We start from the raw sequence: 12,194 nt of genomic DNA on the forward strand, positions 1-12,194 counted from the left end.
TGTGGTGGTGTCGCCCCATCTATAACCATTTACACACACAGGCACACACAGGCGCGCGCGTGCGCATGCACACACACACACACACACACACACACACACACACACACACACACACACACACACACACACACACACACACACACACACACAGATTAATCAGACAGGAAACAGGGCAGGTGGATGGACATGGCAGCAGGCTGGGTTCATCCATTCAGTCCTAAAACAGACACGCTGTAAACACACACAGGGAGAGTTTTAGGTGAAAGCAGACGCTGACCAACCAGCAGCCTCACTGACCGACCAGCAGCCTCACTGACAGCTTCACTAACACAACACAAGAGAAATATTGTGTACACACACACACACACACACACACACACACACACACACACACACACACAGTTTCTTTCACTGCTGCCTCACATGCTTCACCATAGAAGACTATTCCAGAGATGAAACAGATCCTGTTAGCATGTACCATTGATGACAGATTAGACTATGAAAGATCTATAGTATATATTTAAGACAGATCAAAGATTGAGGTATTTGTAAAGTCCAGACCAATCTCTAATATTCCAGATTTTCATTATGTTAAAAGGAAGAGCTTAAATGTCATCAGCAATTGTTTTGTTCACATTACTTGATGTAAACAGTGAAATAAAAAAGAAATAACAATTCCCCCTGTCCATATTGGATGTAAAGACAACCCTTCCTAACGTGCCTCCAATTTAAGTGATGGGAGGCTAATTCCACAGCCCTCTTTTTGTAGCAAAATTATATTTCAACATACAGCTGAAGCTAAAATTAGTTGTTAATTAGTCAAATCAGGTGGTATTTTCTAAAGTTGCTTTCTGTTCAGTACAGAATTCCCCCTTTGGTTTCCCCAGAGTGTTTCTGCTTCAGAGGGATACTAAACAAACAGGTAATGTTGTACTAATACATGGAATATTTGCACTTGTTTCAAATGCATTTTGCACATAATGAGGGATGTGGATTTTGTCATCCATCACTTAAATTGAAATTGTGTTTAGAGGGGATCTCTTCATGGCCAGTGTAGACGGGAAAAGCAAATATAGCAAATAACCAGAATAGTTTTAATTAAAAAATGTGAACCAATCCTGTAATGTTCATGACAGGAACACAAAATAAGTGGAAAAGTTTGTTCAAAAAGGGACAGAGGATGTGTATTTAAATATAAATCTTCCCAAATGGCATTAACTTGACAAAATATAATCCAACTGGCATATAAACTATCTTGGTACAAATTATTTAACCTTGAATACCAAACAACTCATCTTAAAGTTTAAGAAAAAAATAAATAAATGTGTTTATAGACCTCAAGTGGATAAAATGGTGCCAGTGTAAGGCTGTGTTTCTGAAAGTACTCAGACAGTAAGTAAAACAACCTTTACGTTACGTGATGTAAGTGAACATGAGTCCTTCGTAAACAGTGCTTGTCCTGTGGGTTTAGAGTAGGTCGGGGTGTGGTCCAGTGGTCAGAGAAATGGCCGGACGACCTGAACTGTGCTGAGTCATGTCCCAGGTGAGAGATAGAGCTGCCTCCACTGGGCTCCGGGACGTGCACTTAACCTGCAGTAATTACTGGAAAACAACACTGAGAACACGGCAACATGGAACTCGTGGAAGTGGCTTGAAGATTTCAAATTACTCTGAGCCTCTAGAGGCACACTGCGGGGAAGCCTGCCAGGACTGTAATGTGAATACTCAAGTTTCTTAACATCCTCTGGATTTATCAGGGAGGAACGCTTCACTCTGAAACAAACAACTGAGATAACATATTTAGCAACTGCAATGTACATCCTTTGTATCATAAAATCTGTAATACAGAGACAATTATTATATAAATATGGGACTGCCATTGGAGGCAATCACACTTGTATGGGTAATGACTTCACAAAGGGAAGACAGTAAACATTAATTGGGGTAACAGTGAAAGGGAGGAGCAGAGAAGTAAACCAGAAGCAAAAAGCAAGAAATCGGGAGGTAGAGTTGTAGAAGAAATAGGTTAAAGAAAAAAAAGAGGACAGAATGAGTGGATCAAAGTGGAAAAGGAGCAAAGAGAAAGAAAGAGAGAAGGACCCTGCGAATGAGACCCAAATGGCTGCTAAAAATCATTAATCTTGTGGGGATCTGTGTCAGCGAACGGCGGCGACACAAAGAGTTCTTGGAGCAGCAAGGAGAGCAGCTCAGTGACCCGAACCCAATTGGCTGAGAAAGGCCCACCAGGCTTTAATAGACTTTTGCTGATCCGACACTTGTTTGCTAGGAGCCACAAAGAGGCGATTGCAGGGGCTGACAGGGGCCTGCAGGCCCAGGGGCTCCCCTCCTGGCCCATGATAAATGACCCAGGGTGGGCAGGGCCAGGGCCAGAGGAGAGGGGTGAGAGAGCCAGGAGGCAAGGAGGTCACCCAACGAGGGAGGGTGGACAGAGGAGAAGAGAGGGAGAATAAAAGGGGATACGAAAAGAGGGGAGAGTAGAGATGTTTGATAAAAGCAATATCTACTGATCCACAGTGAACGACAACAGGTCCAGGAGATTATGACATGCGGGGACGGTGTTGGGTAGGAGCATCCCAATCATCCTGAGTGGAGAAAAACACAAGGAGAGGAAAAACGAGAGAGGGTGAAAGGAGGAGTAAGGAGTGAACAATCAAAGAGAGGAGAGGACTTTAGACAATGTCTGAAGAAAAAAGAAATGCTGGCTATTATCCCTAAAAATGCCCGCTGCAGCATCGACCCACTCACCCACCCACCCACCTCCAGATCAATCATACCCACACACTCATACACTGGCATAAAACTGACCTGGGGTCAGCTAGCTGCCGGTGCTCAACAGTGATCAGATTGGAAACATGTCTTGAACAAACTCTTATCATAAACATGAATACATTACACACTTGTTAGGAAAATAAAAAGTCTTCTTAGATATTACATAGAGCCATTTGAGGCCTACTCAAACCCTTTCTTTACTCTTAACTTAATACCATAGTAGTGTTGTATATACTATATATGTGTATTTTCCAGAATATTATATGAACTGGAAGCTTAATATAAGCCAGACATGTGGTCTGACAGCTCCATATGCAGACAATAAGAGAAGGCCATGCACAACAAAGGATGCTTCTCAACACTGACATGTTAATGCCAGAGTTTCAGAGAGCCCTGATTCTGTGCAAAGCAAAATAATACAATAAAGAAAAATACTTTTTTATAGGCAACATGGGGCATACGTCAATTATTTTTACAAGAAACAGGTGCTCCTCATGAATACAAAATATAATAATTATGTATTCAATACACCATAAGAATTTAGTTACTTGTATGTTTCTTTAGAGTTACAGTTGGCTTAGAAAATACAGATGTAAATTGTGGTTATGACCAGAGAATATGGGCTTTAATTATGTTATGCCTGCACTCTGATATTTGGTTCTCGTGGTGTCCCCTACATTCTGTGGTTGCACAGCCCCGGTTTATGATAAGACCCAATGTTATGCATAAGCCTCAGCAAAGAGCCAACTGGAAGAAAGCCAAACTATTGTACATAGCATTGCAATTTACATTAATGAAATGACCACAGCAAAAGGCAGATTTATTGTTCTTTTTCTTCTGGGATTAAGCCAGTACAGTGCGTACTGACATTTATTTGTTGTTATATTTACAACATGTCAATCAGAGACATCTAATCTCAGAAAAGGCCTACAATTATACCCTGGCCTCTGCATCATATTTTTATATCCTCTGTCATTTAAAAAAAGACTAAATAACTGAAGTTGGGAAGTTGGAGCTGTCTGCATGGGGTTAATGTCAAAAGAAAAAGCTGCATGTCACGGATGATACACATCAAACTATTAGCAATGAGTAAATGCGCCACCAGAGGCGCCCTGTCACAAGAAATAAACTCTAATTTTCCCTGCAAACACAACTACCTTCTCACCGGGTAAATGGTGGGAGTGTGACTGCTGCGATAACAACGCTGACGAATTATGAGACTGTCAAAAGTAAACATATGCACGAGGGCAGACAGCTTGCAAACTTTTTTTTTTTTAAAAGATAAACAATTGATGGTTACTGTTAAATCGATATGTTTTCATATTAATGAGATGACAGATTTTGCTCTTATCTCACCTCTTGTTGTTTTCACCTCAGTCAATTATCCCTAATGGGAATGTTCGCTTTCTTCAGTGGCTGGCCTCTGCCTGTTTACACAGACGACACGTCTTAATAATACATGTTTTCTCAGAGATAATCGATCAGTCTGGAGTAAACAAGAATACCAGAGTAACTGTAAACGGAAGAAATTAGATTAGGGATGCAAAAGCAAAAACTGAAATTGCGAGCTACCTTAAATTTATCTCCTAAGTCATTCTCTTCCTGGCATTATAATTATTTTATGCCAAAACACAGAGCAAGCACTATGATTCAAGGTGGGGAAATGGACAGTTGAAGTGATAAAATGCATTTTTAATAAGTTGCAGCTATAAACTTAATTGAACATGAGTCGGCGCAAGGACAATTACGAATTATGAAAAATTGACAACTTTTTTCGGCAGTTTTATTCTGTATAATCAAATAAATACAACACAGATCATATGGCCAAGTGAAAACTCACTTAGCCTATAATACATTTTAACATCAGTAGTTGCTGCACAATGCAAGCGGTTACGGGTTAAACTTTTGAACGTTGAAGCCGAGGCTGCACGAGCTCTGCGCGTCTCTTTTCTTCCCTCCTGCGTCAAAGCTCATCAAAGCAGCACTTCCGAAAGCACCGCACCTCTCCATCTCCATCCCTCACTCTCCCTGTCATTGGCCTTCCAACTCGGCTACCTTCCGTTTTGTTCAGCAACATTTCCAGGAATGGTCGAGGGGGGACATTAGAGTTAATCATTACGCACGCCAAACGGCCAAAAGACGAGACAAATAAAACCAACTGTTTACCTTAGAGTGAGACACAGATTCTGATTCTGACTGTAAAAAAAAAAAAAAAAAAGTATTCCTTATAGTCACTGCATCTCCCATACAGAGCTTACACAGATCCAAGCGGTCTTGGCAATACATCCCGGCCTCCGGACAGCAAGTGCACGTGCATGGATAGGTCCTGGAGCAGAATACAAATCCATATTTGTGAGGGGGATCATGTCTCTTCCTATAGACAACACCATGGGCCTCCTGTGTGAAACCAGCGGGCCTGTTGCAGGTGTGAGATGTGAGCTGTGGGAAGCTCTGCTGCCACTGCAGCCTCCATGCGTCAACTGTTAAATGTATCATTTTAAAGGTGATTTTATTTCTGTTATTCATTCCTAAAATCCGTAGGATGGGACTCTCATTAGGGGCGAATAAGCAAGCATCAACACTTTTTTCGCTGTCCATAAGCACACGGATCACTTAATAGATCATTAACCACCGATATGCTGCTGACATGGACGCTTTTTTACATCTCGTCTCTCCATTACAGCCCGCTATTACCGAAGGGGGAGAGCCACCGGCAGGTCTGCCTGGATCTATTAGACGGTGGACTCGGGCTATATTAGAGAGCATTACGACCTAATGGGGCTGCCGTCGGCTCGGCCTCGTTGGGAAGGGGTTTTAGAGCAACTCGGCTCGGCACGACTCGCTCAGGGCGCTTTTGAAGTTGGAGCTGAGAATTGAGAAGCTCGCCTGCAGTTAAAGGGAATAAAAAGAGGATGACTTTAACGCTACCTCCACGTTTAAAAAAAAGTGGCTTGAATGAGTATTCAGTGCATTAGTATGGGGTTATATCCAGGCGCTCTGAGGCTAAATAGGCTTAAGATGTTAGAAAGGTTCAGGATAAATCAGCACTCTCTCTCTCTCTCTTGATAAAAGCTAAAAATCACGTGAGGAATAAATACAATCGAGAATCGCTTTAAAGTGCACTTTTATTATCCTTGAATTAAAATAGCCAATTATTATAATTTGCTTTTGGTTCAAATAATGACAGCCTCATAACATCTCTACACTAGACTAATACTAGACTTAAGATCATAGAAAAAAATAATTACTATCATCATAATTATAATAATAATAATACACGATGACAAATAGGTAAGTGATAATCTGTTTCTGTTAAATTTCTCATTAATGCTTTATGAAAATGTTGATATTCTCTTTAAAATTTGTAAAGACTGTGTAATTTCAATGTTATTTTTGAGCTTTTTTACCTTCATATAGTTGTAACAATAGGTCAGACTTTTGTCTAAACTAAAATATCCTTAGATTACCTAAACTATGACTTGAATTGCGTTTAAAAAATATAAAGTAAACCATAATAGTGAGTATGGGCTATGATTTATGACTGGATTCAGGGTTCATCGCTGCTGCACAACTGATTAAGAATTGAAACCAAACAAATACGCCCTTCATTATCGGATCTCATCTTTGGCAGCCTCCTCTTACATCCAGCCTGATCAATACTCTCTGGTCGCGGCTGTACTCAACCGTGCATATGAGGTGGAAACGAAATGATAATCCAATCGATCCTTTAAATTGACTCATTTACAAGCAGTTTCTTTCTGCAGGGAAGCGAGACATTTGCTCACACTTTTTTTTTTTTTTTTTTTTTTTTGGCGGGCAATTAAAATACAAATCCAATCAATACGCACACACATGCTGGAGGATCTGATCCTATATTGGCCAAACTACCTGTTAGACAGTGTCAGCGAGATGACTAAACATGTGACACTGAGTGTTTATGAGACTCAAATGACAGAGATTAATTGTTGTCAGTCATAATTGGAGGCATGTTTAAAGGATGTGACCTTTAAAACGAGCAATTAGCGCGGAGGTAAAAAAGAAAAATCCAAGCGCAAAGTGAAAGGAAATCTATGTAGGCAGCGTCTCAGCAGCAGCTTGTGTTGGCCACGCAGGGGCAGCCTTGAGCCTGTTTTCTGGTGAATACCCTGTTGTGATGCTCCACGGTGTAAAACAAACTGTCCGAGCCAAGAGGAGCCTGATGTGGGAATCCGGGAGTAATAACAGGCTTGGAACAAAGTCAACTTTACTTTCACCAGAAAAAAAATACACTTAACCCATAATGATTCTAACACAGGGTTATACAAATACACACAGGAGTGCTGTGGTCATATTATTGCTTAAATTCTCATCTATGAAGTTCGGTGCAAGAAGGTCTCCATATGTAGTCAATATTGAGGATCACAGACATAGGCCTATAAATTATACAAAGATTTGTACAGGATTATATTATGATTCTCCATTGTGGCCTATATAACATAGGCCTATTCTAAACTTCCAAATCTGACTGTAAGCCACGTGTTTGTGACTGCAACATTAAGAGCGGAGTAACACAATAACGTTATGTGTCCTTGTTTGCGAGAAAGGTCAAGATTTCACTTTTCAACACTGTTAAAAACTTCAACCTATTACCTCGATCTTTATCTGCTGGCAGATAGCATACGGTGATTGGTTTTGAAATCGCATGTCAACTTGAAAGAATTGAAACATATATTACTGCAAAAAGCGATTGAATAAGTAAAAGGCCATTTAAAATCAAGTTGTTTAAAGCTCTGTCATTGCAAATAGCATTATCGCGAAATTATGGGATTCATGTGCACTGCCTTTGTTTCTTTTAGATTTCTGGAAAATTGGAAAAGTCAAGGTGCATTTTGGAAACAACTGTTATCACCAGAACAGAAGAAGCTAGGATTTCCAATTTATATCAACTTTTACACTTAAAAACCATTAACATTTTGTTAATATCTTAAGTTTTCTAAGGGGGGTTTGTGCCCTAAACGTGCTATTAGATAGTTGTCATTGAACTCACAGCCTGTAAATCACTCACGTTACACTACAAACTGTCACGAGGAAAGACAAGGAGCAGTGCGTTACACCACAGTCGTGTCCATGAAGTATAAAGGCATTTCTCTCTACCTTCTGCTCTTAGGGAAGTCGGTCAGCTGACTGTAGCTGTCAAGACTGTATCGTGCGCCCCCCTCCTCTGTTTTCCTCCTCCTTCTCTTCCTCTATTTCTGCGCAGAGTCCTGCTCCCATTGGAGAGCTGAGCGCAACGGAGCCAGCCTTTCAGCTCGACGTCACGGTGCGCTATAGGGATAAAGCGCTGGCTGGCTCCAAGCGCAGTCTGCTGGATACCACTGAGTGGGAGAGAGAAAGAGAGGCGAGCCTTTAAATCTCTGCGGTGCAGAGCTGGAAAAGCTGCGTCTCAGCGAAAATCAGACGCCCTATTTACTCTGCTTATTTGCTCCTATTATTTTCCTGGAGAAAAAAAGGACTTACAACCAAGAAGTCGCAACGTGGACTGGTGCCCGTATCAGCGAACAGACGTGGTATTTCCTTTATTATTATTTATCTTGTTTTTGTGTGCGAGTACACTTCTACTGAAGGGACTGAGCTTTTACTTTTGCACTGAGACGCATTGCTTTCTACCTCCCGTCTGGTCTCTCTGCCAGATTATCCCAGCAGAAGTAGGCTATATGACGCAAACCGTGTGCAGAGCATAGTGTGAAAGTTTTCCTCGACTACTTTTTCATTTTCCTTTTTTTTCCCACCGATCACACGCTGTTTCATGCTACAGCAAGTCTGTGCACAGCAGTGGAGGAGCCAAAAGAACTATTGCATGAAACAAGAAAGGAGAGAAGAGACACTATTTAACAAGCCAGTTTTTGCAACGCTCGCAAGCACCTTTGCGTATCTGCAAAAGAGTCGCGACGGCAGCATGAGTGCAGAGCTGAGCATGGGCCCGGAGCTACCCAGCAGCCCTCTGGCTCTGGAATATGTCAATGATTTTGACCTGATGAAGTTTGACGTGAAGAAGGAAGGCCTGGCCGGGCTGGAGCGCAACGGGGTGCGCCAGTGTAACCGCCTCCAACCCCAAGGCTCTGTGTCGTCCACCCCCATCAGTACACCCTGCAGCTCGGTGCCCTCCTCACCCAGCTTCAGCCCCACAGAGCAGAAAAGCCACCTAGAGGAGCTGTACTGGATGCCGAACACCGGGTACCACCAGCAGATAGACCCGCAGACGCTAAGCATGACCCCAGAGGACGCAGTGGAGGCCCTGATTGGAGCCACAGCTCACGGCCACCCTCCGCCTCCGCATGTCCAACAGCAGCTGCAGCAGCAAGGCGCTTTCGAGGGCTACAGGGGCCCGCATCATCATCACAGCCACCACGGCCACGGCCAGCAGCACCATCACCCATATGCGGGAGCCATCCCGCACCACGCCGATGAACTGTCCGGACACCCGGGCGGACACAACCACCCACACAGCCAGCAGCACCACCATCACCACAGCCAGGACCCCGACAGCCCGTCCCCGGTCTCCCCAGACTCCCACCAGTCGCTCCATCACCACCGCCACCACCATCACCACCATCCGCACGGCCACCTGAGCCAGTCGGCGGGGCACCACGGCTCCGGGAGCGGACTCAACGTGGAGGACCGCTTTTCCGACGATCAGCTGGTGTCCATGTCGGTGAGGGAGCTCAACAGACACCTACGGGGCTTCACCAAGGACGAGGTCATCCGCCTCAAGCAGAAGCGGAGGACCCTGAAGAACCGGGGCTACGCGCAGTCCTGCCGGTATAAGCGGGTGCAGCAGAAGCACGTGTTGGAGAACGAGAAGACGCAGCTGATTAACCAGGTGGAGCAGCTGAAGGCAGAGATCAGCCGGCTGGCGAGAGAGAGGGACGCCTACAAACTCAAGTGTGAGAAACTGACCGGGTCAGGGGCCAGTAACGGGTTCCGCGAGGCTGGCTCAACCAGTGACAACCCTTCATCACCAGAGTTTTTCATGTGAGTTGTCGTAGCCTTTTCTTGTGAACCCCCCATCACAACAAACTTTGCCCTCCACCTTTCCTTTCTCCACAAATGACTGACTGGCCGATGAACAAACGATAATAATCCACACCTCCCATACTGTTTATGATTATACTAATAACGGTAACAATTATATTCATATTAGAAGAATAATCCATCCAAATAGTATTCTCATATATAATCATCTCTCCATCAGCGTGTCAACTGAGATACAAAGAGCAATGTAGAGTGTCTGACCAGTCGCAGCATCTTTGTAGATTAGTTGCTTTGTAGTGAAGATACTTTTTTCTTTCTTCTTCAACGAAGAGGATCGGCTGATGAACTTTTACTTTTCTTCCTTTGAGGCTATACAGCTTTGAAATAATCTGTAAGTATGTGGGATGGCGTCGAGGCCGTTGTCTTGTAATTTTGTTCTCCAAAATGACGGCATTGTTATGAAACAACTAGCAGGCCTGGCCTCGCAGCCTGCAACACACACGAGACTCACATTCGACAAGTGGGCCCGTAATCTGAGAAAAAATTCCAAAAGCAAGACTCCACTTTATGCAAATTTAACTTCTGTCTACTAACCCAACACGGGAGGGACATTTTATGCAACATCTCATTGATTTATTGCCTGCTTGGTTATATTCGAATATATATTGAAACAAAAAATCTGCATTAAATATTAATCCTGCATGCTGGACATGTACGGTAATAATTTCTATTTTGTACTTTCATCTTCTCGTGTATATTAAGAGCATGTTGTTGATCTGCGCTTCTCCATAGTTTTGGGGGGTTAGAGAAATGCAGCGGGGACAGAACAGCAGGACTGCCGGTGCAGTATCATATGGTGTGGGTTTCTTTGAGCTTGTAAATATTAGGCAACCGCAAAACTGCACAACAAGATTGAGGAGGCTGGTTTGAACTTCTTTCTTTCTTTGTTTTGTGTTTTTATTCCATTTATTTTTTATTTTTTTTTTTTTTTTTTTATCATGTGGGGTGTTGATTGAGAGGAGTGCATTTTTTTCTGTTGCATTTAAATACAACAAACTTTGTGTGTCAAATGCACTTTTTGGATGATGATTTGCAAGTTTTCATTTTGAAGTTTGTGCAGACCTCCCTCCAGGAAGACATACTAGGATACTATATTGTGATATTATTCCGCACAGTGCAAAGTTTTAAGAGTGATATTTGGACACATGTTCTGTGAGGCTCAGGAGACAAACACGTGGCCACAATATTATTGGACCCAGATTGCACAGAATTAAGGCGAGGTTACACGTTTTCTACATAGTTTAGCAGCACACACAATGTGGGTTAGTGCTCTGTGTCATTGTAATTCAACGTGGCTTTTGTGCCACTAATTCAGTTATGTTCTGCCTTTCTATTAACTCTTTAACAGACATCAAACCCAGACTAAACCTCTCATTCCGATTGGCGGCCACCTGTAGCATATTACACTGAGCCCAATATGATTTTATATTTTTAACAATATTTAGAAACAACAACTTACTTGTCAGGGGTTTTGTGTAGAGTTAATATGTAAATAGCGCGAGCATTTTAATACAAAGTTTGACTATTAATGTTCTGTGTTTTCCTGATTTTTTTCCTGCCGGTCAGTAAAAAAGGGGATTCAGGTTGTGCAAATTCTCAAAATGAAAACAATGTTTATGTTATGTAATACGTTTTTTGTCTATTCTATTATTATTTGATGATTCTGGTTCTGCTGGCCAGATGCATAGTTAAAAGTTTTTTATTTTAATGATTTAAATTAACAAACTGTCAGATCATATCGAATAAGCATGGTGCTTGCATTTGAACCTATTGTTGAAAAGTCATGCATTTAAGAATCTTTGGTTTGTCTCTGATTCAACTGTGTTGAAATCGAACTGAAACTGCAGCAGCGGGTTGTTGTTTTGTTTTCACCTATTCCATGTACTACTTTGCGATGATGAGGATCACTTTTCAATCCTGTTTATATGAATAATAGTTAAACACTTAAAATTGAACTGTTCCATTCAGGCTGGTTTCTGTTTTGTCTTATTTTTGGTTGTTTTTTGGAAGAAATTGTTTCCTATTTTGCTTATTAAAGTCAGTGAAATGGCAATAATCACCTCTCAGACTTTTTTTCTGCCGCCATAGGAAATATCTGTGATATAATAACAAAGTTAGGCGTGGAGTGACATATTACCAGTAATTAATAATCCCACACACACACTACAGCGATAGTAGCGCCTGAACACACTCACTTCCTGCCAAGGAAAAATAGAGCCAGAGCTATAGAACAATTTTTTTTCATCAAGAACTTATTCGCTAAATTGCGTCAATGCCATTTGTCCTTTGCCTTTATTTTATTTTCAGACTTCAGAATGATGAGGAAACTTTTG

At 42.1% G+C, this 12,194-nt stretch overlaps 1 protein-coding gene across 1 annotated transcript; it reads left to right on the plus strand.

Annotated features, from left to right (window-relative positions):
* The first annotated feature begins 8,075 nt into the window (after nucleotides 1-8,075).
* mafba (MAF bZIP transcription factor Ba) lies at nucleotides 8,076-11,914 on the plus strand. The gene has a single exon (XM_028583953.1). It carries the CDS (start codon nucleotides 8,576-8,578, stop codon nucleotides 9,803-9,805), a length of 1,230 nt encoding a protein of 409 aa, XP_028439754.1. The 5' UTR covers nucleotides 8,076-8,575; the 3' UTR covers nucleotides 9,806-11,914.
* The last annotated feature ends 280 nt before the right edge of the window (nucleotides 11,915-12,194 follow it).

This window comes from Perca flavescens, chromosome 7 (assembly GCF_004354835.1).
Source record: "Perca flavescens isolate YP-PL-M2 chromosome 7, PFLA_1.0, whole genome shotgun sequence".
Classification (NCBI taxonomy): domain Eukaryota; kingdom Metazoa; phylum Chordata; class Actinopteri; order Perciformes; family Percidae; genus Perca; species Perca flavescens.

What these genes read in the sequence shown, in the direction of transcription:
- mafba (XM_028583953.1), top strand. Translation starts at nt 8,576, where the DNA reads ATGCTACAGCAAGTCTGTGCACAGCAGTGGAGGAGCCAAAAGAACTAT.